The 27,990-nt window shown below is 39.6% G+C and overlaps 1 protein-coding gene across 1 annotated transcript; it reads right to left on the bottom strand.

Moving 5' to 3' along the window:
- On the bottom strand, positions 1 to 27,790 carry HSF5 (heat shock transcription factor 5). Its single transcript, XM_035559211.1, has 6 exons — positions 27,181 to 27,790; positions 23,869 to 24,240; positions 14,466 to 14,563; positions 9,571 to 10,108; positions 4,496 to 4,651; positions 1 to 68 (listed from the first exon to the last, which is right to left on the bottom strand). Exons 1-6 carry the CDS (start codon positions 27,788 to 27,790, stop codon positions 1 to 3), a joined length of 1,842 nt encoding a protein of 613 aa, XP_035415104.1.
- Positions 27,791 to 27,990: the final 200 nt, after the last annotated feature.

Here is a 27,990-nt window from a genome sequence, read left to right on the forward strand (position 1 = left end):
TCACTCTCTTATTTCTTCCTTTGGAAAGTGCCCCTGCTTGCAAGCTACATCTACCAGCAGATGGAGATCTAGGAAGAAAAGGGAATACTGAGTAAATATCAGTCCTTGTATATGTCACTAAACAGCATACATAGCAATTGTAATTCTATCAGGTAATACAGAAAATGGCCTGAAAGGCAGATTATAACTTCAGAATTTGAAGTCTACTGTTCAAGAATAGGAATTATTCAAATTTTGCAAAATTTTAAATGAAAGACCAAAAAAAAAAAGTGACTTGTGCTTCTATTCTTCAGGGTATATTTCTATATGCATTCACTGCCATGGGTACCAACTGCCAAAAGCTAATTACTGTAAAACCTCAGCCGTGTCTACAGAAATGGCCATTCAGCTTATGATACATACCTTCATTTATGCAAAAAGGCACAATGTCCTCAAAGTATACCATAGCCGGTGCCAATACGCAAGAGAAAACGCACTGTGTCATAAACAGGACAGACAGACTTTTTTAAAAAAATACCTTGATCCAGAGCAAAATGGAGATAGTTGTAATGTATAACCAGACCAAAAAGGTAAAATGTAGCATCTTGCAGGTCAAGGAAGTGAACAAGTACCCTGATAGAGTCACAACAGTACTACCACTGCAAATATCACCCCTGTAAACTACAAGCCCTTAAAAGAAACATTCACATCTTAGAACAAGGACTGGAGTCCTTTTCCTTTCTCCATACTGCAGAATAACTGCTGAAAAGACAGCAGTTCTGCACTTTCTGACATCCATCTCCTGCCAAAGGAGACTCTGTTGGGAATGAATCTCGAAAAGGCATTGCCATGGAGAAATGAGGGGGCTAGTAACAATGCAACTCTCAATTGTGTAAATATGGGAGATAGCATCTAACATCCACTCATACAAACAGCAGACTGCCAGGACACCTGAGAGTCCTTCACTGAATGGATAATGAAATAAAGGTAATAGCAACTGAGCTAGAGAAAGAACCTGCAGCTCAAACTTTTGAGAGCAATTTCACTTTGGGCTTCCAATACAGGACATGTTGAGAGTCCTGGGCCAGGCCTGTCTCTGCACTAACCCTTAACACTTTCGTAGAGGATTTCACCATGTCCTACTAGGAATGTTATCTGAACAGTAAAGTGTTTTTTGTCTGGAAGGTGCAAGAAATAATTCAAATGAACATTCGCATATACAACAGCATGGGAAACCTTGCCTGAATGAAGATCTGACCTTAGCAATTGCACCTATAAATCTAAATAACCTTGCGGTGAATGAGAAGGAATGCATAATGACACAACTATAGTGGCAAGGGAGTGGGTGGTAAATGTCTAGGGCACCTTGAAGCATAACAACAGATTCATCTGAGCCAGTGGCATCTCAGTATTATGTCTGTATTCTTGTTGCAAAAAAAAAAAAATTAAAGGAAGTTGCCAGATTATTTGAAGAAAAGGATCAGATGACTCACCAAAAAAAAAAAAATAAATAAAGACAGCCATTGAGGAAGAAAGCTTTTCCTTAATGTATCAGAATGCTTAAATCCAGAAGGATCAAATTCTACCTGCGCCATTCTGAGATCTCTCCTTTCAGAATCTGGTCCTTCTTATGTACTCTCTTAGAAGAGAAAACACAAAACACAGATACTAGCTCCAGTATAGCTATATTCACTAGATGAGCATACCAGTGGAATACAATGCACAGGAGATGGGGGAGGACACAAGAAGAATTTACAGAGTTCCTAGCCATCATTCATGAAGTCCGAAAGGACACCTGTTGCAGGTATGGATGCTGCTGACAAATTTATTCTGAAAAAAAAACAAAAAAAAACAAAAAACACAACAATTTTATAGATCAGCTGAACTAGAAAGTAGTTGATAAAAAGATTAATCATCAGCACCTTCAAAACTGCATCCTAAGAAAGAGCCTGGGGCTGAAAACAGCAGTCTCTCAAAGGTATGAGCTATCCCTCAGCTCAACGTGATAAACAAACATGCCAGGAACTAGACAGCCATACCCACCATCTCTCAAAAAAATGAGTAGGAAGGGAACAGGTGAAACAGCCCATTCAGACTCTTTCAGAAGGATGTTCTGTTGCAGCTTCTGATTCTCTGAGCGAGGACTCACAAGCAGCTCTCCTGCTGTTAACAAAGGAGATGGGGTCCCTCTGTCAGACTGTGAGGTGCAATTAGCACTTGAGGAGTAAGGATATGACGAAAGCAAACACTGAAAACAAAAGTTTTCAAACAAAAGAAGAAGAGGGTTCTTCACCCACTGTGTAATTAACCTGTATTAACTATATTAATTTGCACAGAACAGTAGAAGTTTGCAAGACTTCAAAAAGTGACTAGAAAATTTGATGGAAGAAAAGTTCACTGTGGCTTGTACTTAATAGTACCAGAATGCCTTTTTTTTTTTTTTTTTTTTTTTTTTTTTGAGACAGGACACTGGACTAGGGAGACCTTTCATCTTGACCCTGCTTGACAGGATGGTTTTAAAACTGGTAAATTCTCAAATGAGAAAGCTGGTTAAGTACACTAGAAAGCAGATACCTATTTCATTTATCTATGGTGATGCAAAGATGAGCTGGCATCTAAGGAAGGAAATTCTGAGAATTGTGTTTTAGTGAGACAACAACTGTCTCTCTTGCTCAGGATGGCTGCAAAAGGCAAAGAAACCTGGTCCAATTCTTCAAAGGAAAGCAATGACTTCTTCAGAAGGGACAGTTTGATTTGTGACCTTGGTTTTGGCCCAGAGTTGCTCCCAGTCACAGGAGTGACTCTTCCTTCCATCTTCATTGCAGTGGCATTTTGTACTCCATTATGTGGGCTCTCACTGTGTGATATCTCGAACTTGGTGTCACCAACAAAGACACCGCACAACAAAGACAAGTGAATCATGTCCTAAGCCTAATGAAATAGATGGAACAAAAGTCTTTTCTATACCAGGATATACATCAAAGTGTAGGCTCAGGAAACACATAAATGGGTGCCCGAAGGAAAAGAGGAAAAAGGACAGGACTCAATCGCACTCAGACAATACATTGTGAAGAAATATCTAGAATTTGTCGTCATGTACCTTTCTAGATCAGAAAGGTTGGGGAAGAAGTTGTGTCCAGTGACACATAGACGAAAGGAGGTATTGACAGACAAACATGTAGTCAGAGCAACAGAAGTCAGCTTAAAATTAAATGTATATTCTCCAGCCTTACATTTAAAAAGTAGGAAGTGGACTATGCAGCTTCAAGGCTTGTATCGTGCCAAATTTATTTTGGGCCAACTTGACCCTGATTGTATTTGGTTCAGGTGTTCTCTCTCTATCCTTTACATGTATGTCAACTCTAAACAGTACAGCAGTGAAAATGAAGACCTAGATGACTATCATGTTTCCCAAAGAATAACTATGCTAATTATTGCTAATTAGCAAAGCAGTGTTTCATTTCTGTATAACAGAAATGCTTTCCAAAACATTCCTGTAACTTCACAACTGTTAAGTAAATTTGTTACTGTTGAGTAAAATTTACTTACTAACAAAAATTAAGTAAAGGTACAAAAAACTGTAGATACAAAAACTGAGAAGTGTACTAATTGTCTATGGAATCAGGAAGTAACTGAATGAGAACTTTCAATTCTGCGTTTTTAAACAAAAGCCTGTATTCTTTCAAGATGACTTTAAAAAAAAAGCTTTCTGATAGAAAGACTTTATTCCTCACTTAAACATTTGAAACTGATGGGCATATGAGCTGAATTATTAACTAGCTTCATTAAGTGGTACCTAGAAACTACCCTTTGAAGTGAGCAACAGCTCTTCAAACTATACAATCAGTTCTTCGACGATCAGCTGTGAGGGAAATAACTTCTTACAAGATTTGCAGGCCACACCAAATTTTCCTCTAGAATGGATCTAAAGTACTCTTATGTCCTCAGACACATTTAGGTTTTCCTTTAGTTAGTAGATTTTGTGAACTGTTTGGCCTCAGATGGTGTACTACTTGTTTTTCTCATGTATTTCAGCATACACATCAGCAGTCTGGTACAAAATTTTTAGTGATCTGGGACAAAAAGTTTGGATTTCTACACTTACTTCATAAGTTTGGTGGTTTTTTGTTTGTTTTTCCTGCTACTCCAATAGTCACCTTATTACTTAATCCTTCTTTCATGGCACTGTTACCCTCTAGCACATCTATGGACTTCATCTCAATATTGCAACATCCAGGTTTCTTACACAACCCCCAGAACATCAGATTTTATTTACTCATATAATTTATACCCATTTCCACATATGAGTAGTTAATGCAAGCATATCTCAAGAACCGTATCAGCAAGTACACTAAGAGGTTGTACAAGTGTAGTATTTTGACTGAAGGTACAATGAAATACTTACACTGCAGACAAGAACTAACCTGTTCTGATTTCCCCTTTCTGCAATGGTTAGTTTTAGAGCAGCTGCTTTTGTAATCTCTAAAAAAAAATATAAATTAGGGTCTCTTCTTACCAGGGGACTTGCTGTTCTGTGTACTGTTTCTTCTCTCTCTGCTTCTAGGTTGTACAGATGAAACTGCAGACTTGTTCACAGGCCCAGTTCCTGAAGTGAGGAATTCTATCTCTTCTGAAGACACCACTGTCCCTGATGTATTGGATTGACATTTAGCTTTTGTTTTGCTTTCAGGTGAATACTAAACAACAAAAAAAAAAGACCACTCAATATTTTCTTGTAATCACTGCAAGGAACAAAATAAGTATTTTTCTCCACTCCAAAAGGACACCTAACAATTGTTGAACAGTGTCTATATGGATTGTATAACTGTCAGTTAAAAACACTTGTTAAGGTTGCCAAGTTGAAACTCAAGCTCTTACAAAATGTAATATTAAGCAAAACATGAAATCAGAAAACCAGAATATACAGAGTAAGAGTACATGTACTCATGGTCTCAACTTTGCCCTCAGTCATCATACTAGTTATGAGAAGTAAAGCAGAAGAAATCCAGGTACACTCATTGTTTCTGACACCTGTATGACAGATGTACTTCGGACAACTTGACAGAGATGGGTAATGCAAAACTACACATGCAAGCAGCGCATTTCTGGTTGGAAACCTCACCCCACCCCATCAAATTGTTAAGACATTACGGTATAATGTTGTTGCTTGCTTTTTGGAGCCCTCTGCTGCTGCTCCACGTGTATTTTGCAAGCAACCATTCACTGAACTTGAATATTTCTCTAATGATATGGCAAAATCTGTAGGTTAAAAAGGGAAACAAACAAACAAACAAGTTATGTTTCTGTCCCAGTAAGGAAGTAAAAGCCCAAAATTAAGCACGTGGACTTTACCTTTAGACAGAAATATGTTCTCGCTGTCACCTGCTCTAGAGTATTAATCTCTTCTGCAAATATCCTATCAACCAACATCTTAAAGATGAATGATTGTTCAGAGTCTGCAATGTTTCCTTCCATGAAGGAAAAGAAAGCTTTTGGAAACTGGTATGTGTGAGTTTGTAGAGGGCAAAATGTCGTTCGATTTGGTAATAAGGTATTAATAATTCCAAAAATCTCTCTCTCTCCCTTGAGTCTGTATTGCTCAGCATTAAATATATAAAAGGCAGTGTGTATGCATATTAATAGAAATACATATACATTCTATGTCAAAGCTTTGTTATAATTTTCAAACAGGCCTGTGCAACTACAGAAGCTGAAAACTAGTGGGAGAGAGAGTTGCTCCCAGCAAGCCTCCTGGACTTGCTAGTCACTCAGTCACTTTACCGAAACATTTGTTCTTTAAAATGTGTTGTCTATATGCATTACATTAGTAGTATTAATTAGCTAATATGAAAACCATTTGGATAGATATGCCTTTTTGTCCAACATCAGAACCGCGACTCCTTCCCAAGTGTAAAAGCAAAGAAAGGAAGGAGGTCTGTAGTTCATTACCTTCACTAGCTAGAATCCAGATTTCTCAAGACTAACTCTTATGGATGGGGAAAGAGAGCAGGTCAGAGTAGATACAGGTTGCACATTTTGGAACATCAGCAATGGTGTGATAAGACTTTTCTTCACATGATGATTTAAACCTTTCCATTCCTGGTGACTTTTACATAATTAACTTAATTCTAGAAAAATGAGTATGCAGCCTTAACCTAGTGAGAGAAGGTCATCCTTCTTAAGCAAGCATCCTAATTTGCATGCTCCCTAGAAACAATTCTACAAATTTATTATTAAAAAGAAAAAAAAAGGAAATCAATGGATACAGTACAATCTGAAAAGCAAGCTCTTATCAGAGGATTTAGAAATCAAACTACATTAATAAGAAAAAAAAAGCATACTAAGATTTATTGAGATAACCATTATCAAGAAATTATTACTACTTGCTAAAAGAAGTCCAGAAACTCTGACTGAATAATGCAGTTTTGCTGCAAAGGACCTGGGGATGCTGTAGTACCCAGTAAGGCTAACGGCACCTTGGCCTGCATGGGGACAAACGTGACCAGTAAATTGGGAATTTAATTTCCCTGACTGGTAAATCTCTACTTGCAATGCTGTGTCCACTATCAGCCTTACTGTTTTATGTGTGGAACTGAAGAGCAGGGAGGGATACTGTGCACCGTTCTTTCTAGATTCCTTTTTACTACTGTGCTTATAGGATCCTACCCACCAACTCTTTTAGTAATCTTATATAAAATAGGTAATAATAAGATTTTAATTCTAATAGCATCAACCTAACACACACAAATCTGGTTCCAAAGCTCTATTTATTTATTTATTTAAGTGAACATGCTTCTGATTATGGATTTACCACATCTGTGGAAAGACTCTTCACTCAAGCCTAGTACTGCTGCAGCTTTGTCCTGAATGCTGTTTGGCAGAGAATCAAACAAACTACCAAAGCTGACAGATGTGAAAGTTTTGCCTTTTCATTTTATTGAAAAAATGCCAAACCGTTCTCAAAAAACCTGCTATGTCTCACTGGTTACATGACTCCTGTACCCAGCTGGAATCACGATGAGAAGCTAAATTGCTAAAATTAGCAACTCAATCTCACATGGATGGGGTTTGCTGCATTAACCAACAAAGTAAGCAAGAGCTTCAACCTTCAGACAGGTTTACTGCTAAGGAGAGTGAACAAAATGGAAGGAAAATTCCCCTTGAACTGGTATTACAGAAACGTTGTATTTCCACTTTAAGAAGAAAATAATAATAATAAGTATATATATATATTTATTATGAGTAAGAGTGGATTAAAATATGCCTATTTATGGCCAAAATCAAAACAAGGACAGGAATTCACTGAGGCTAAGATGACAATGCTGAACCTGAACTGTGAACATACTAAGACTTCTTCATGCAAAGAACTGCTCTTTAATTTATCTTTTAAGCTGGGAAGCAGAATAAAGCAGGTTTCTACCAAACTGTTAGTTCTGTGAAGAGGACCATTTGAGGCTCGATAGCTGTCACAAAACCAATGAAGTGATAAGAAATATCGTGAAAGAAATAGAGAACAAAATAGCGAATGCCCTCGTGTCACTGTAGAAGTCCATAGTTTTCCTAGGAAGCACCACATGAAGCTTGTAACAGCTAAGCTCAAAACAAACAGAAGGAAGCTTTTTGTGCAATAGACTGCGAGCAAAGAATCTCTTTGGTCAAAGGATACCACATGCTACAGTTTACATGGTTTCAAGGGCTGACTTCAGTCAATGGAAGAGAAATCTAAGATTTAGTATGCTGTATCAACCCTAATCCTTGAGTTGAAAATATTTGGAAAGTATAAGGAGGAATGCCCCGTTCTATTTGCATGCCTTGTTCTTGCTCTTCCCTAAGCATCAGATTACAGCTATTGCCTTGAGACTTGACACTGTGCAAGTCGGACCTTTGATCTGACCCAGCAGAGCTGTTTTGATGTTCTTATATTAACACTGGAGGAATTTGTTCCTCCTCCGCTGCTACACAGAGGAATAAAACCGTCTTCTCTACATGGACAGTGTTTTACCATAAGCTTGCCTTGAATTACATGGCACTGAGCTACTGAAAGCCTTGGAAGGCTTCCAGGTTCAGGGATAAAGACGACAACAAATTATGTAGGAGCCTGATGGAAGTACAGGCATAGAAACCTTCCCTGGAGACTTCTGCACCTGCCGTGATCCCAGGCCCTGGAATACCGCTAGACAAGAGGCAACCTTGCCCCTTTTGAGGATGCGGAGGACTAGTAAGAGAAAGAATACTTCTAACAAAAGGAGGGAATCTGTCAAACCAAAGGCCTAATAGTCCCCAAATTCCTCTTCAACACAAAATAACCCCAAGTTATTTAACCAGTTAAATTCCAGAGAACTGGACCAGGACCAGCATCGTGATTCTCAACCATTACACACATAAGGGGGCCTCAAAACCAAAGCACCTTCCCCCCTCCATACAACTCTGTGGCTCTCACAACTAATTCCTCTGTTCTAAACAAGAAAGTCTGGATCACAAATTTCCAAGGTCTTCAACAAAGGAAAAATATACTTCTAAAAATGCAGTTCCAAAGTTTCTGAAACTGAAAACATTTAACCTGTGGTCAGCAGTTAAGATAATGAGTGGACACTCACTAAGGAGCATGGCCAACTCCGTGTACACCAGCACAAGGAAGGGCTCTTCTCTGTGCAGGGCTGAGTAGAACAGCCTCGTAACTGGCTCAGTCTCTGCAGAAACCTGATCAAAACATACACTTCTTTCTCTAAATATATACCCAAGAGGAAGATGACTAATCTTTATAACATTGAGAACAATAATGGCAAGTTTCTACCAGCTGAGGATTTCAGAGAGAGAAACTTAGGGGAAGGCATCAAAATGCTGATAACACAACAGTACAGTAGTCTTGTCATGTACACAAAATGAAATACCGAGTGCCTACATGTAAGCTAGGTCTCATGCCACAGAAACAGTAAATTTCTTGCTTTTAGTTTGTTTTCAAAACAACAATGACAAAAAGGGCATGTATTTGCTGCCTTAACACAGTAAACATCTAGAATGCCTGTCAGTGATTATCTTACAATTTTGTGCACAGGGAGGACTGGGGTGCAGGTGAACCACAGTACAATTACAACCTAAATGCTAAATACCATTCACATGCAAATAAATTATGCTTTCCACAGAAAACAAATTTAGTAATTGTTTATTGGAAACAACCCAACCATTTATCTAAATTTTAAACAAAAATCTTTGCTTTCCGTGGCAATTTTCAAAATACTCTTATTTAAAGAGTAAAGAAAGTATGTTATAACCTAAAAAAACTTCCACTTCATCACCGTGTATACTTCTGCTCTATGTATTTTTCCCATGCAAATGAGCAGCCTAACTTGCCCATCACAGACTAACATGCTCATTAACAAGGGGTACTTTTTCATTACCGTTTTAGAAACAACAAAAAACAACAACAAAAAACCACAATGTTGCTTTATCAAACAAATTCTTTGTTGTCCATTAAAATCCTAATTAAAGAACTCTTTAGTTCTAAGAGTGCAAGAATACTAAAAAGTTACCAGACCAGCATTAATATTGAATATAATTATCTCAAAAATATGCTGCTTTATCTCTCTTTACCCCTTACCTTCTGTGGACTGAACCGCTGTCCTTCCTGAACAAACATTACTGAGGATGGAGTTGGGAAGTGATCTTGTTGTTCTCTCAGTTTTGCATGTGCTTCCTGCATGGTCACAGGTTCTTGCAGAATTTGAGCTGTACCACTTTCTACTGATGCAGAGGTACGGAGAGCGTAAAGAAATTCAGAAGGTTGTGACAGAGGACAAGTCATTTCTTGATCTGCTCCCATCACAAATGATGTAATGTCTGAAGCTACAGGAGTAAGAGGTTCCAGTTGGCTCTCCTCGATTGAAGAAGGTGGATCACTGTTCTCAGTATCAACTAGCAGTGGTTGGCTTCTGTTGGACCGAGGGCTTGAACACTGGTTCTCCACAGGTTCCACTTTCACCATTTCAGCTTTAGGTGTTGAATGCATTTCATCAACAATCTGAAACACGGCTTCAAGATTTACTTCTGTCTTCTTGTTTTCATCAGATGTATTACATGGCCAGTTAGAGGGTAGAAATTCAACTGCATAAGGCGACTGCATTGGAGGACTCTGGGAGAAACAAAATAGAGTGAACTTCTATATTAAAAAAAGGTACAATAAGAAGATGCGCATTGGTTCTGTAAGGTCCTGTAAATGAATCTGAGCAATCAACATAGTGTTCATACAGACAAGCTTTCAAGTTTTTGAATGTTATTTTCAGTTAAATCAGGAGGTTTAATTACAAAAGGCTATCACTTTGTTGTATTTTTCATTAACCACCTTACCCGTAGCAAGCTTACTTTCTTCTGTTCACTGTCTGTCCTGGAAAGAAAGGAAGGTTACCTAACAGTAGCTGGGTACTCTTTCAGATGCACTGTCTGCATACCCTTTTCATTGCAAATAAACAACATACACCCAAGTATTCAAACCAGAGACTTCTACTCTGAGTAGATCTGTTAGGTTACATTAGAACCATCCCCTTCACACATGACATATGTGATAGAAAGGACAAGAGCACATGTATCCGCCTTCAGTTCTTCTAAAACTCAAGCATTGCTGTTATGTATAAAAAACAATGTAAACCACATTTTTAGGAAAAAGGTACGCATGCTGTAAACGTGCATATGGACAACACAAATTGAGGAACTCACAGTTACTTACCAATAACATCTTTTTCCTCTTCTAGTGATTGTCCATATACACATTCACACAGTGAATGATTTCCAAGGATGCTCCAGTCCCAAATGAAAGGGAGTTCAGATACCTATGAAAACAAATACCATAGAATCGCCCTGTCACAGCCTCCAATCCGGACACTCACATCATAACAGAGAGTCCCACAAATATATGACTTGAAGTCTACGTAAATCTGTACAGAAGCCCTATGGATCTTCAGTTCAGAAACAACAATCCATTTTTTTTGGTAGAATTCATCAAAGAACCTTCAAAGCATAAAGAAGGCAATGAAGAGTCTTCCAAAAGCAGCAGGTCCTACTCAAAAGAAATGATAAACCACATTTTAACAGCCAATACCTGTACTGCTATTTCTTCTGGAGATCATTCAGATTTAAAGGACATTAGTAAGGTAATTTCTTCTGACAAAAAGTAATATAATGATACTGAACAGAAACTCGGGTATATTTAAAATACAGTCTTACTCTGGAAGAGATCTGGTAGGAAGGTTAGACCTCAGTGTCGATTTTCCTCAGACCTTCTAGCTGAGGTAATGGCTATTAAAAAAGCTATTTCAATAGATTAATATAGAGAATAGGAAGCCACAGGACCAGGAAAGCCATATCAGATCAAATGCCATTGAAGCATCTGGTTTCTCAGCAGCATGAACACCAGAAGTCCCTGAAGGAAGTACCACAAAGAGATGAGACAATATCTTGATCCCTGCTTCTGGGTATATGAAGACAAGCCCTTTAGTGGACTCACAGAAGTGCTGGTCTGCAAACAACCATACCCTTTTAGGGAGAAAAAGAAAAAAAGATAAAGCCTTAAATTTGAGATATTTAGGCTACGAAAAATCTTCTCATTAAAGGCAAGTCACCTTAATACTTTTAAGAGATGGGTTTGAATTTAGTTACTTCTGTTTTATTTTTTCCAGTTGCACTTTTAAAAAATATTAACACAAGGTGTTTCTCTTTTGTTGCACGGTTTATTCATTGTCTTAAGTAGCCAGGATTTTAAGAAAGATCTGTGTTAAAAAATCAACTGCTTAGGGATGAGACCATCTAAAAACACATACCATCTTTTTGGGTGCACTGTGGGATCTAGTATACAATTCCAATAGAAGAAAATGCCCACACACTAAGACAGCGCAAATCCTTCTAGTTTACCTAAACATGTTATGACAGACAAGACTGAGAGGGAGGCAGCAATGAAACAGAGCAAAGTGACAAAGATTGGGAAGCCAGCACTCAAAAGACTAAAAGGTTGCTGGCCATTTCAGCTCAAGAAGAAAAATGGGCTGATTCAGCAAGAGGGGTGAAAGGGAAGATAGGTATTTCACTTATTATAAGATTAATATAGCGTACAGAGAGAGTAAAATGCAACCGCACCTCCTCAGTGACTGGCTTGAGTCCTTGGGCAATCACTCAGGAGGAGTTGGGATTCAATTTCCTTTCAAAATAACATGGTTGGTTAACATTCTTGTTACAAATAAAAGTGGAAGTTTCTTTTCTTCTTTGTTCTCCCCTATTTATTGCTTCAGTTGTAGAACAATATTTATTGCAAGTGTAGAACTTGCTTCTGTTTTACAGGAAAATACCGACAGCTTAATAAAAATGTTAATAACAACAATCAAATATTAGGGATGCTAGTTTAAAATAAGTGTGTGTATTTACGCACATATATACAGAACACTAAAAACCAATATGTAGCCTCAGTTCACAGCCATGATAAAATAGCAGGGAAGTACTGCACTATTAGTTGTGAACTGTCAGAACAACTGTTGCAGGAGATAGCTGGAGTTTCCTCTCACAAGACTCTCACTCCCGTCCAAGCAATGGGATTCATTACATTGATCCACACCCTACTCCTACAGAGAAACCAAATGAAAAAATACAAAGCTGTACATGATTCCCAGTTTTGTTAGCAGGAGTGTACAGAGTATAACACAAATCCCTGAAGCTGTTGATTTCAGAAACTTGACGAGATGCATACCCTAAGCAGCCATATAGCCACATACAACCCCTCACCTCTTCATGTGCTGACTCTCTGGAGCTTCTTCTGGAGTGCGAGCTGTAGGCAGACAGGCATTTACCTACTGGCCTTGTCTGCCCACGTTCCAGTCAGGTCACCTAGCTCAGATGCGTACTCTACAGCCCAGCTTATAGTACCAGTGAACCGAACCTGTCTTAATGTCTCCTGAACGTAAAGTGATGCTCTTTGAAAGACTCAGTAAGGACTAGCACGAGGCTTAGGCTTTCTTGGTCAACAATTCCCATTTTTCCATCTGGACAACAAAGCACTGTCTTGATCCAAAGGAAACAAGACTGATAATCAACTTGCTGACTGCCAGTGTGCTCACTGTCTCCTGGACTGGTCCAATCATTTCTTGGCTAACTTCAGCAGTTTGGTATAGACTTTGCCAGCGGTAATAGGCCACAACATGATCAAACAGCCTAAAATGCTCTGCAAACCATCCTTCAGCAGCATTGCACTGAATTCCTGCAACTGGTGGAAGACACTACTAAGTGGCCTAAACCTCTTTTGACTCCACACACTGTCTTTGGACTTTCTCCCTTAAAACAACTAATTTTCACTGCACCCTTTGGACAGTGTATTTTGCATCATCTTTCAATCTAGCCCTAATAACAGCCATGATGTCTCTCTTGAAATGATCTGCTATCCCAAACACTGATATCAGCCTTCTGAGATGAGAATTTGTTTTATTTGATCACTCAGACTTATTCTCCGGTCCTGTCTGGGAGGAAAAAAAAAAAAAGAAAAAAGAAAAGCTTCCACAACTCTCATAATGAAAGTGAGAGGACAAAGATACACTGTGTGCAAAATAAATACAAGAGTACCAATGTCATGATTGGTTATTTATATGCTTACAACAACACATTATTCTGGCTGTAACCTGGCCATCCTGGATAAGCCTATATTAAAAGAAATCATGAATAAAAGACAAAGGTTGATATTTGCAAGACAGGAAACTGGATAATCAAGCTTGGGTAGGTCAACCTATTTTCAACACACACAAGCATAACTTGCTTTGCTTGTCCTCTGTGAGGAAAAAAAAAGCACATGTATTATGCTGTAACACAAAAGGAAGCCCTTGCATTTTTACTTCAAGCCTTTTGATATTTGATAAGCCAAGCCCTCCAAAAGAGGTGTGTTTTCACCAGAGTTATATAAAGCATTTACAGTAGTTATTTTTAATAGGATACCTCTGTGGTGGGGTGGATTCCAAAAGACATCTTAGCTTTTCCTCATTCATCAAATGAGCCTAAGGACTGCAGAAAGTTTGGATGACAGAAAATAAAAAATAAAAATAAAAAAAATAAATAATTTTTTAAAAAATGGGGTTGTTTCCCAGTGTTACTGTAGTATATTAAGAATTGCATTTTGTCCAGGCAAGGATATTCTTAAATATATATATATATATACACACACACACACACTTGTTAACTAAAACAAATTCTGGTGAAGCTGAGCACACATCTCATACAGAAAAAAACACTCCACTGATCAGGACATCCACATCCACTATGCTGCTACCCTGAAACCTATCTAGAATTACAAAACTACCCTTTTAGATATGCAGTGGTTCTTCGAAATAGCAAACTAAAATTTTACTTTTACTTTCTCAAGTAGATAAGTTTTCAAATTTATGTCCTTTGCTCCAGAATCCATAAACCTACAGTCCATCCATACAGTTTCCAGCTTTCACCTGATTTCAGTATGCTGCACTCACCTGGAAAAAGCTGCAGTGGGCGTACGTCGAAGCTGTAGGACTAGCATAGCCAGTCAGAGGATCTATGTGGGTAGTTGGTGAGCAACACTGCAGTGCAGCTACAAGAAATCAAACACAGTTATCAGACTTCCAGAATTTGTGTTTGGCAGGCAGGGTTCTATTGCTTACTTTGGTTAAACATTTCAATAGTCACATAGCAAACTAACTAAATTCCAGAAATGTATTATTAACTCCTGAACAACTTTAAGACTGATTTATTCATATGAAGATATATTTGTTGTAATATATTATAACATGTACAAATATTATAACATTTTATAAATATATGTGTATATGAATATATATTAAAATATATGAATATGTATGTCACAAACTTTTGCATATCAATATCACCTCTTTCATTTAGCTGCTTGTCTTTTTCCATCACAGTATAACATAGATAGGGGATTCACACAAGAAAACCCTAGATATTCACATATACACATTGACATTAAAGAGCAATTTTATTCTAAAAAGCAACTTTGTATATGAGGCAACGTTCTGCAGGTATAATTCTTGGTGACATGCAGAGATACTTAATTTTAAAGTAAAGGCATCATTTGCATCATGGATAATCTCTAAGATTTCCCATCATCCTGAGAAAAATAAGTGCTTGATGGTATCATGTTTAGTCCAATGATCATAACAGGGACTAATAAGTATAACTTGAGGTGGCAAACAGATCAAGTTTATTTGCAACATTTGACATTTACATGGGATTTCACATAAGATAGTTGCTACAATAACCAAATGCGATTTTTTTTAATCTATTCTTATTGCCCTTTTTAATATGATATTGCAGGTTTTTCTATGATTCAAAGAAACAAACATGGGAGCTAAACAACAAAGAAAGAGCTAGTGGACATCCTTCTAAGCAAGCATGAGATCTGGGTCTGATTTGTAATTTCAGAAGCGAATTCTGAGCAACTTTATGATGAAATCTGGACCTCTTTCAGGAGAATATTTTAGGAACCATGCATATATCCATATATTCCATTTAGGAACCATGAATATATCACAGATCTGGATACTGCTAAAAACCTAAATGATACCTTGGTTTGGTAATATTTCACTCACTGAAAAGTCCAAAGAATGTTTACAAACCCAAGAAAAACACCAAAAAAGCTTTTAAAAGACTATTGTAAAGGCGAGGCAAGAGAGCAATGACAAACGAGGTTTCTTGTAGCCCGTTAAAGTGACCCTAAGGAAAAGCAAACACGTATTATAAAAACATTATTTTCTAATGAAAGAAAAGGACGGATGTGAAGTGCAGAAGTGCTTGTGAAGTACTAGGTAAGTGTAAATTATTAATTGCAGATTATTTCCTACAATATGCTACAAGATAAATGACAATATTTTTTTCACAGCCAGTATAACTTAGGGCAAAAGAAACTCATTAATCAAGCACATTTTTGTTTGTAAATCAAAGTGAGGAGAGCAAAAATAACTGTCTAGAGGACAAGAGACTGATGACATTCTGAATGCTTCTGAACTAGAGGAAACGATATAAACTCAATGGTTTGCACTGACGATTTTTTTTTTTTTGGTGGCTCACAGGCTACAACAGTGGCTTGATCTAACAACAAGAACAATGGCATTTGTGCAGTATCATGGGAGATAAACAACGAGTCAATTCAGAAGCAAGTCTACCATAAGATAGAGGTCAATTTTAGATAAGCAACATCATCACCCGTGGTCAAAAAGGGAGATCCACCATTTATCCAAATAACTTAAAAAACATTCAATAAAGCATTTACTGACAGGCAGCATTATCAAAGGTAAAAATGTTGATTCATTTACAGTACTTCATGTCTTCAATTTGAGTTAATTCATTCGACAAATGTATCTGCTTCACTCACATGCTTTTGTCCTACATTAAAAGTAGTAGGAAACTGGAGTGAATACATTTCCAAACTCTGTTGTCTAAGACATAGTTAATCCAACCATACCGAGAAGAAATTATCAGCTAAAGCACATTTTGTTACTGGCTGCTATGAAATAGTTGACAGTGAGCACGTCTCTCATTCAAATACTAAGGAGACAGGCACAAACAGTATCTTAGGGAATAAAGGAATAATTACTGAATAAATTAAGAAAGAGATATAGTCCTTTTCAGCAAACAAGATGGATCAGCCTCAGAATAGATTTAGTTTCTGTCAAATAAGAGACATAATTCTGCCCATACAGGCTCTGGATGGAAAATGAAAATTTCTCACAGTCTAGAGTACACAGTATGTAGAATATGAGCGCCAATGTACAAGAATGGAATTGCTGTCAGTGGGACAGCAACAAAACACTGAGAACAAGCAGAGACCAATTAACAGCACAGCTCACAGAACAAGGAAAAGACCAAACACTCTGCATGATGAATGTTCCAGCACAGAAGTCAAATGATCGCATTTCAAACATACTGAAAATATATCTGGATATCCAGACGGGTTGCAAAGAACTCAAGCAAAGGAATCAATGCTTAAAGAAAATTATTTAGAAACATATTAATGAAAACATTACAAGGAAATACAAGTAATAAATCCTGACAGTTGAACAAGAAAAAATAAAGAAATATAATGGAGGATTAGTTGACATTGGATAATATATTATGGAGGCTGAGTCAACAAGAATGCTTTTCATTTATTTAAAAGGAAGTCACCCTTCACTGCCCCCTTGAAAGACCTGCAGTAGGTAAATGAACATGGGTAATGGTGATCTTCTTGATATGATACTTAGATTTCCAGAAAGCTTTTAACAAACTCATCATCAAAAACTCTTACAAAACTGAAGCAACAACAGCGTGAGGGGGAAGGCTGTACATTTAAAAAATCAGTCTGTTTTAAAGACAGGACGCAGAATATAGGAATAAGCAGTCACTTTTCACAGGCGAAGGAAGTGAGCAGGGGAGGACCTGCACTAGAACTCATGCAGTTCATCATTTCAATAAACTACTTTAAAAATAGGGTGAGGCAGTAGCGAGGTGATGCTTGCTAATTGCACCAGGCTTTTCATGGCAGAAACAAGCAGCCAGCTATGGAGGCATACGAAAAACCCTATGAATCTCCCAAAGCTACCACCCAGCAGATAAAGCTCTGTACTTTGGTAAAATAAAAATTAACATCAGCTTGACACTCAGGAGCTGTCAAAAATCAAGTCAAAAATTTTGCCCCCAAAATCAAAAACAGCAGGTTGTTAAAAACTACTATAAAAGGGAATGGAGAAAGAAATAGGAACATTATTATTCCGCTGCATAAACCCATGATTCACCCACACTTTGACCACTGTGTATAATTTTTGATTTTACCACTCTATAAGAAAATAACAGAACTGGAAAAAGTTACAGGGAAGGCAACGTGGGTGATGCACAGAGCACTCCTGAACAGCCAAGCCAGGTAGAGAAATCCAGAAAATTCTAGAGAAGTTTCCAATCTAGAGAAAATGCAACCAAGGGAAATCACTAAAAGCATTTAGAATCACAAACGGTGCAGTGAAGGGGATGTCCAGAGAGACACATTTACACAAGTACGCACAAAGAAAACAAACTAACAGAGATTCAATTAATATTTAATTGGGTTAAAAGAGACAAGAAAAGGTGTCTTGCACAAAATGCAATTAAGCTATGGACTGAACTCCTTGTCACAGATCCCATATATGCAACACGTCTACATTGGTTGGGAAAAAAAGACAAGTTCATGGAAGTGAAATCCACCGAGGGCTATTAAATTTGACAACTCATGTTATAGTTGATTAATACCTAGGGAAGAGTAAAAGAGTAGAGCAAACATGGACTGACGCTTTTCCAAAATGCTCCAACACTGCAGCCTCAGGGAATTACTGTCAAAGGAAATGATGAGCTGTATGGTCATTTGATCTGATTGAGGCTAACATTCTCATCTCCAAAGCAGAGATCTATATTCTCTGCTCCAAAGCAGAGAGCTATTGAGGCATTCGCTAAATCCTGTTTTCTCAACATTGGCAAAATTAAATGAATTATATAAAAATAAGTAAGTGAAGTGTAGCTGGAGGGATGACAACATTAATCTCACTAAAATCATTCTGAAGTCAACTATCAGTAATACTAATGGAATTGAGTCCAGGAATTTATGATACAACCATGATATTAGCAAAACTTATAGAATCAACCTAGTTGTTAGCAGTGTGGAAAAACAAGGAATGATCTAACATCCAGCTGTTGGAAAATAAAAAACAAAAGCTTCTAAGATTGATAGAATCATAAGGGTTGGAAAAGACCTCCAAGATCATCTGGTCCAACCATCACCCTACTGCCAATGTCACCCACTAAACAATGTCCCTAGGCACTGCGTCCAACCTTTTCTTGAACACCCCCAGGGACGGTGACTCCACCACCTCCCTGGGCAACCCATTCCAATGCCTGACTGCTCTTTCTGAGAAGAAATGTCTCCTCATTTCCAACATGAACCTCCCCTGGCACAACTTGAGGCCATTCCCTCTAGTCCTATCACTAGCTACCTGTGAGAAGAGGCCGATCCCCAGCTCCCCACACCTTGCTTTCAGGTAGTTGTAGAGAGCAATAAGGCCCACCCCGAGCCTCCTCCTCTCCAGACTAAACAACCCCAGTTCCCTCAGCCGCTCCTCACAGGACTTGTGTTCCAGGCCCTTCACCAGCTTCGTAGCCCTTCTCTGGACATGCTCCAGGGCCTCGATGTCCTTCTTGTAGTGAGGGGCCCAAAACTGAACACAGTACCAACAGTGAAAATTTGGCCTACACTTTGTACATCAGCGGACTTCCGAGGCCTGAAATCAACCACTCCACAACACCACCTCCTCCATAACAACACTCCGTAACAACAACTCCCATGAGGAGAGGCTGAGGACACCTGGCCTGTCCAGCTTGGAGGAAAGAAGGCCAAGAGGTGACCTCACCGCTCTCCACAGCTTCCTAAGGAGGGGAAGTGGAGAAGGAGGCACCAGTCTCTTCTCCCTGCTCACCAATGACAGGATGAGCAGGAACAGCATAAAGCTGTACCAGTGGAGGGTCTGACTGGACATGAAGAAAAATTTCTTTACTGTGAGGGTGGTCAAACACTGGAACAGGCTTCCTAGCGATGTTACAAAGGATCCAATACAAGCATTTATCTGAAGTCTTTCAATCACAGGTCATACACACACACACACACAAATGATTACATAATCTCCTCAACAGATCAAGTTCCAATTTTTTGTCCAAGAATAGAAAAACAGTTCACAGACAAATAATACAAGTGAAGAAATTACAAAAATGTCCTATGGAAATCATGAGTCACTCCATTAAGCAAACTAGAAACCTTTGTGATAAAATGGAAATTCTTATATACATCTCCCTCCTCTCGAGACAATATTATTTTAAGTGCTTACAATGTTTCAGTAGAGAAGTACAAATCAGTCATAATCTTTGCTGAAGACATGAAGGCTGCAGATATACCAGTAAATTAAATGCATCCAGATCTGTTCTCTGGCACAGACTCTGTTAATACCATTAAAATTTCTTACTCTTCCAAGTCAAAACAGCCACATCCAAACTGCCTGTTGGGAATGGTCCCACGCCAACTGCAAAACTTAGCCCAGTACTTTCCAGGCAGAGTGCTAACTAGGCTAGCAGTCTAATTCTAGAGTGGATCAAGACACCCAGGCTCTTTACCTGCGAAGTTCAATACACTAGCATAGGCACAGACAGATATGCCTAAGTTCAGCCATGGTTTTCAACAGAGGCATACCTTGCCAAATGCATCTGGGAGTTAGAACCTAAATGTAAACAAAATCTGAGAACATGAAAATAGCTCCATGCTTATAGCTTGATGTATACCCATTTGCCCTGCATGATTTCAAATGTTCTAACTGGCACATGCCAGCTCGGGAAAGTCCCCAAACAAATACAAATACAGTATGATCAGCAGCAGATCTTTTCCACGCTTGAACAACCGTAGAAATTTCTCCAAAGATCTGTTGGAAATTGAAGGAAAACATATATCTCTCCATGTACTCAAGATAGCAACAGACATTGATAAACAGTGTTAGCAACTCAGCTGTGCCATAGGGGATGAGACTGACGCTCCAGCTTCTTCCATTCTTGTCAAGCACAGGCTACATGCAAAATACCAGGGAAGAACCCTGAAGACCACCTTTTCAGTGTGACCTTATCATGTCAGTTCACCAAGTTATGCCTAAAGGAAGTGAGATGACTCGGTTTTATGATGAGTACCAGTACCAAAGCTGTGCAGGAAATTATGGAAAGCAGCTGTGCCTGTTCTTGTCAGATCAATGAACATGTCATGATGGACCTGAATGCAACAGCTGTGCAAGCTCTGATCCTTTACCAACCAAAAGACCGATGAGAATGAGGATGACATCCAAGGTCTCTTCCATAAAGGAAAATGGGAAATGTCTTAGACATTTAGGTGGGATTAACTGCATTACCGCTACACAGTCTACCAGTTTTCAAAACTAGGCATCTGTGCTCTCTACACCATTGATGAAGAAATAGGCTCATCAGAAAGATAAGAGTTGTCTTCCAAAGGTATATATCTAAGAAAGTTGGAATGACTCAACATCTGGGAGGTGCCTGTTTCTCTCTACTGACTATATATGTAATCTGACAAGCCCAGGCATATACAATTCAATATTATACATTCAGATGAATCTTAGGCAAGATGAATCCTACTACTAGTTTTACAAGTGCATTACTAATGCATCCAGTCTGCTTTTCTCAAGGGAAAATATGGTGCTATTTATGCTGTGTTAAAACACAGATGCTGTATTTTTAGCTGCTTATTTAAGATACCCCATGTGACTAACACATACGTGAATTTTAAGCTTTACATATGAGAAAAGATAAATACATATTTATCTTAACAGAAAATGTACCATTCAGAATAATGTGACTACTCCTAAGCTCTCACTCACCAGAAGGGTTATCAGATGTAAATGAACTCTACAGCCACAGATGTATTCAAAAGACATGACTGGACCTGCAGTATCAGGTGGCACCAATAAGTAATGTTTCTCACATAGTCTCATTGACTTATTTTTCATTATTAGAATACTCAATCAAGCTTCACTACATTTCTTTTATGCAATCCTACTACTATCAAAGGTTTTGCAGTTAGCTGAAGTTGCAGAACTAAATTCTTAAAGCAACTCTTCTCTAATACTAGAGAAAAAAATCCAGATGAGCATCTGATTTTATTGCCTTTCCAATAAGAATCATAATGAAAAAACTAGGAAATCTTTTGGTTTCTTAAGTTAACAAAGAAATTTGAATATACATAGTGACAAACCTTTCGACAAAGTCCTACTTTGATTTAATGGCACTACAAAAACATTATGTTCATTATAAGTGAAATGAAGAGAGTCAACTACAAGATATTTCTATCAACATAGATTCTTTAGTCCTGTCACTTATGAAATACGTACTTTAAGATTAACTGTCACTTTTCAAATAAGCTAACCTTGGTTCTGTGCTCTCAAGATTAGGGAAAGTAGACTTTTTCATGTGGACATATGAAAAAATAAGCTTTCAGCATTCTGTAAGGTATAGTATACAACAAAAAGGATAGCAGAGAGATGAAGAGATACACAGGAAGAGAAGTAAAAACAGCGTCCAAAGTGGCAGTGAACATGAAGTGGTTTATAAAACAGCCAAATGAAATTACAAACCTTTCTTCTCAGAAGTACTAATGAACTCATTGGAGTTTTCAAAAGTCTCAGACTCCATACCTTTCTCTATTTTTGTTTGAATTACACCTTAATTTTCATACCTTGCAAAATTTGGTATGCTTTTATCATGCTTTCCCCTTGCTAATGATTCTGTCTGTACTTTTCCCATGCTATTGCAAAGGAGAGAAAAGATTTTTGAGCACCATAACTGATTTCTTCTTCAAACGTTTATAACTACAGTGAGACAGATCAGCGTCATCCAGTTCCAGAGATCTACGTATTCATGTCTAAATCTAACCTAGTCACACGCAACTCCTCTACAGTCAATACTGCAAAATAGGGTGGGATCACTCCTGTCCTGGTAGTGCCTAAGACAAAGTCTAACACAAGCTATGTGAATCAAACCCTAGAGATGTCCATTTCCTTTGTTTGACTATAGATGAGGTTTGGGGGACAAGCTGATATATAGGCATCTAAAATTCAAGAAGATGAATCTCAGCCTATGCTCTGTGTCCAGACAGAAGCAAAGTAGGGACCGTTTCCCACCTTAAGCTCACATTCTCATGTCACCCTGCTCCTTGGAGGAGGCTTAATAACTTGCAGCTTGTGATGCAGGCAGTAGTCACAAGTAATCTTTATAAGCAGCACAGGGCAAGGAACATATGACAAAAGTTCCCTGTCTCTTAAACCTTTACAAGCGTACACAGGATTTGCATAACTCCTCAGAATCCTTCCTTGACAAGAAGTATGTAACGGAAAGTAGTGATTATTGTTTGAAACATGAGCTAATATTCTCTGCAGAGGTCTCAGAAGACACACACAAAAGATGTGAAGATTTCATTGTGTACTTGTTGGAGAAAGACAGCAGCCACCACATGCCGGATTTCTAAACAGGGATATCTGACTCAGTGAAGGTGCAGCTGCCAAGGGAGGAACAGGCAGAAAGTGAGAGTAATAACTGAGTTTTAATTTGTTCAAGGAAAGAGTCACTATGTTCTGAAGTTCTAGGGAAAGAAAAAACTAACAAACAGAAGCCCCCCAAACTACTGCATGTTTTATTCCAGTTCAAAGCAAGGGCAGAAGAATAATTTGCTTCAACTACCTTCTAGGAAAAAAAAAACAACACTTGTCTGTAGGAAGACTGAAAAGTTTAGCAGAAATGTTTTAGACAAAAGAAGGTAGTCAAGACTTTTGTAACTCTTCAGTCTTAAGTGCATAAAAATAAAACATGGAAGAAGCTAATAAGAAAAAAAAAAAAGAAAATAATAACATCGATTATGGACCAGAATTAAATTTTCTGCAGAAGACTTTTGACTGACCTCCAACTTAAAAAAGTTACTTGGGAAAACGTAGGACTGAGGAGTAGTATATTACTTTTCAACAAGTTATCAGTGGTTTAGTATCATCCCCCCAGTTTTCCTTTATTTAAAAATAAATAAATAAATAAATAAATAAGAAGTTAGGCTAACACTGACTAGTTGTGGACAAATACTTTTCTCCTCACCGTCAACAGGGAGGCTACATGGAAAATCACCAGGGGACACTCCAAATCTAGAGGAAGGACAGGAACATCAAACAGGGAACCTTTTTGCTTTAAAAGGTCTCTCATCCTCTTAGACTTTAAAATTTCTAATTCTCACTTGAAATACACATGACACAGCGTTATAGAAAAGTTATAACTTTCAGAATTTTTTCTCACCTGTTGGGTAATAGGTTTGTGAGAACTGCATTGAAGATGTGTAGCTGCTGTATTTTGGAGGGGAAGTGGCAATGGCTTGAGACCGTTGCTGAAGCGGCACAGGAGAGGTGTTGGGCTGTAGTGTGTACGTGACCTCTGTCGGAAACCTCTGGAGTACTGGAAAGGCAACCCCTTTATCTGAAAAGGCTGGGGAAGCCTCGTGTCCTGGAACAAACCCAAGAGAATTCTGCCATGTTCTGGAAGGGACTGGAGTCCGATCTAAACTTTTTGATGGTAACGTGCTGTGGTTGTGGGATGAGGCCGATATGTAGGAGTAAGGAAATAAACTGTCTTGATGATAAGGTCCATGAAACTGTCCTACAGTCAGCAGTCCTGCATTGGGTACAAAATAAAGTAAAACAAGTGTGAATGAAAGGAGTTTTCACAGGTAATGAAAGGTAATATGGGGAGCCAAGGCTCTAAAACATTATTTGGGAAGACAACACTTCTTTCAATATACTTAATCCAGAAACAGACTGTATTCTTCCACCTGAACGTACAGTAACAGCTGCAGTGGCACATGGGTGCAGTGTCAGTACACAGTTGTCTCTGTAGCATTTCTCCATGAGCCTGCAGTAACCAGTTATCTGTATTTATATATGTAGTATAATGAACATATAATGCATAGTAAATTAGTAAACCACACTAAACCAATTTTAAAAGTACTGTGTGTTAAATCAGACAGTATATTAAAAATAAAAAATGAAAAACAAATCATAAAGCAGGAATATATGAAACTCCAATGCTGAAAGCTCAAAGACAGCCAAAGAAAGGCAATGTCAAAATCCTCCAAGTGGTTTTGAAATCCAAGCTCAGATGTTTCAGGACAAATCGTTTAATTTGTCAAGAAAAAAATAATGATAGAAGCATTTATTGTTGAATCTGAAGAAAGAGCAGCAGACAAGGATATAAAAGCAACTGTTTCCTCCCAAGTGTCATTCATCGTACTAGCCTCTTGTTCTCTAGTATGAAAAACTAGAACTGCAAATTAGCACCGGAGGAAGCCAGAGCTACATATCACTTGGCTTCTGTGTAAGTTACAGGACATCAGTGATAATGAAAAAGGGAAGAAGTATTAGAAGTAACCTGTAAAAGAAAAGAATAATGAATTTGTAATCAAGATCTTGCATCAATGCTTACAGATAAGGTATTTTCACTTAGACCCTGTGGTTTTGTTTGTTGTTGTTTTATAACTTTTTGAAATGTTAAAATTTTAAAACAGCTATTTTCCTTTGCCAGGTTATGCCCCAATTTCATTTGGATTTTAATATTTCTGCATGAACAAGCAAGTCTTTTGCAAGAAGGGGAACGAGAAAGAAGGCTACAAGCTTTGTAATTCATTGTTGTGTATGTTTAAAGAATATCCTCTCTTATATACACAGCCTTGCTTTGATTAACATCAAAGATCACTTGTCATTTTTAAGTCAACTTTTTTCCAGTCAGCATAACTAGTTCAGTTTAGATACCATGTCTTATGCCATGATGACATAGTTTCTATTAGAGTTTTTGCTGACATTCTCAGAACACTGACTATAAAACTCAGAATGCCTTTATGCTCATTGAATTCCTAAAAGAACTACCGTATTTATGACTTTTCCACAGTACTGTATACAGCTATAATGCTAATTATAAGCTTAAGAATGGTTTGCATCAAACTAGACTTTTTAAAAAACAGCCTCACGTTTACCTCTTTCACTCTTCTGATAGGAACTAATTCAAGAAATGGGTAACATACAGTCATTATTCCACAAGTTCATATTAAACCATTAGGAATCACTAAATAAATACCACCTACCCCCTAAACTTTAGTAAGAGTTTATGTATAGGACTGTTTATTTCCTGTTCAGTATTTTCACCATATAAAAACAGAGAATGAAGAGAGTATGAGGATTCCTTCCTTCCTATTTTACCTTTGGATAGGGAAATTAAGATTATCTAGTTTCAGGTTACAATTATCAGGTTACAATGTACCAGTGCTTTAACAGGAATTGTTCCTGGACATTTAACACAGAGCTACATGTTGCAAGACATTTGGAACAGACTGACACTTTGCAAACAAAAATATCTTCCACCTATCAAATTACCTCATATTTAAAGCAAAGTAAGACATGCCCCTAAATAGTTAGTACAGAACAGACTGCACAGTAAATTGTCAGCCTGTCAGAACTCGACGGCTATAAAAACTGATGTTCTCTTTTTCTTTCTAGAAACTCAGACTCCTAGAGCAAAAGCTCTCTAAAAACTGGGACAAAAATGCACCCATAAAAACAGACGGGGGAAAAAAAGGCTGTGTTTTCCTTAGGATTTACTCTATCAATGGCCTGTAGTACACCAGTTCAGACCTGATTTTATTGAAGACATCCTTAATTACTCATCTTAGCCTTAAAAATGTTGAAACAAAATCTTTAAATGCTTCCTAGCCTCAGTATTGAAGCAAGCTTCTTCCCTTCCTAGAGGTTTCTTTTTGTTTTCTTGCTATTACGGGTGCAGTTCCACTCACATTACAGAAAACACCACACGAATTAGATTACAGTTATTACTTGGAAACAACAACCAGGAATAAATACCAGGCTACCCTGATCTGCCCTCAGCGAGGGCTGGTACTGCAGGAAGCAGTACCACCATCTGCTTTTTCCTTTCCCTCAGCGAGGGCTGGTACTGCAGGAAGCAGTACCACCATCTGCTTTTTCCTTTCTGGTTGCAGAGTCCTGCCACTTCTCCCACCCCAAGCCTCACAGTTCTGCACCCAGGTCAGCCCTACAGGGGCAGCCTGCTCTTCCCTTCAGGGCACGGTGCACAGCCAACGACTGCAAGGAAGGTGATGGCAACGTGTGGCCACGGGAGCTGGGAGCAGGACTGCTCTTTTGGTAGCAGCCCACGCTTGGGCCAGGCTGAGAGCACAGCAAACGAAGACACCCGCACCTTCCTTGCGCAGCACCAACTATAATTCTCCCGTTCTTATCTGGAATTTGTGGAATGATCCTCCAAGAGCTCAGGCTTGCCTTGGAAAACGCGAACCCTCTCAAGGAGGGTTAGGAAAATGATAAAACATATTCTGAGGCCTTCTGACAATCTTACGTCCAGTTCAGCTTTCACCCTGTCATTTGATCCTCTTTACAAACTCTTCTCTCTGGGGAGAGGCCTGTCAGAAATCTTACAACCAGGCCTTTTCTCCTCTACGAGGGCTCGCTGAGCATCCCCGCTGATGGGCCGGGAGCCGTGCCCAGCGCCCCGCGCCCCGCCCGGCCTCCCGCAGGCCCCGCCGCGCCTCACCGGGCCGGTCGGCCTTGCCGGGCGTCGAGGGCGGCAGCAGCAGGTCCCCGTGCAGCGAGGTGCCGAGCAGGCGCTGGAAGCGGTTGGGCGGGCGGCTCGTCACCTCCAGCCCGGCCGCCAGCTTCGCCTTGTTGGCGCTCGTCAGGCGCTTGAGGTGGACGAGGAGGTCGGGGCGGTCGCGGCGGAAGTGGGGGCTGTGGAAGTGGTGCAGGGGGCCCCCGGAGCCGCCGCCGTCGCCCCCTGGGCCCGGCCCGGGTCCGGGTCCGGGTCCGGTCCCGGTCCCCGCCACTCCGCCCGCCGGCCCCATCACCACCTTGCGGAAGCCGTAGAGGTTGAGCTGCCGGATGAAGCTGGTGAAGTTGGTGGTCTTGAAGAGGTCGCCGGCCCCCACCGCCCCGTCGCCGCCCGGCCCCGCGGCGCGGCCCGGCCCCGCGGCGCGGCCCGGCCCCGCGCCCAGCAGCTCGGACTCGAAGAGCGGCTGGTCGATGAGCAGCCCCTCGCCACTGGCGTCCCAGCGGATGGAGCGGAACAGCGGGCTGTTCACCAGCCGCCACAGCTTGGCCGGGAAGTTGTTGGGGTTGATGGGGGCGGGCAGCAGCGGCTCCTCCATGGCGACGGGACGGGACGGGACGGGACGGGACGGGACGGGGCGGCCGCTCACGCCCCAACGGCCGCCTCGCGAGGGCCGCCGCCACCGGGCAGCACCGGAGCCGGCCCGCGCCGCCCGGCACGTGCCTCCCGCCCACGACGCGCCGCTTCCCCCGCTCCCCTGGGCCCCGGCGCCCCTCCCGCCCCCCCGGGTTCCCCGGC

The sequence above is a fragment of the Cygnus atratus genome, chromosome 20 (assembly GCF_013377495.2).
Source record: "Cygnus atratus isolate AKBS03 ecotype Queensland, Australia chromosome 20, CAtr_DNAZoo_HiC_assembly, whole genome shotgun sequence".
Classification (NCBI taxonomy): domain Eukaryota; kingdom Metazoa; phylum Chordata; class Aves; order Anseriformes; family Anatidae; genus Cygnus; species Cygnus atratus.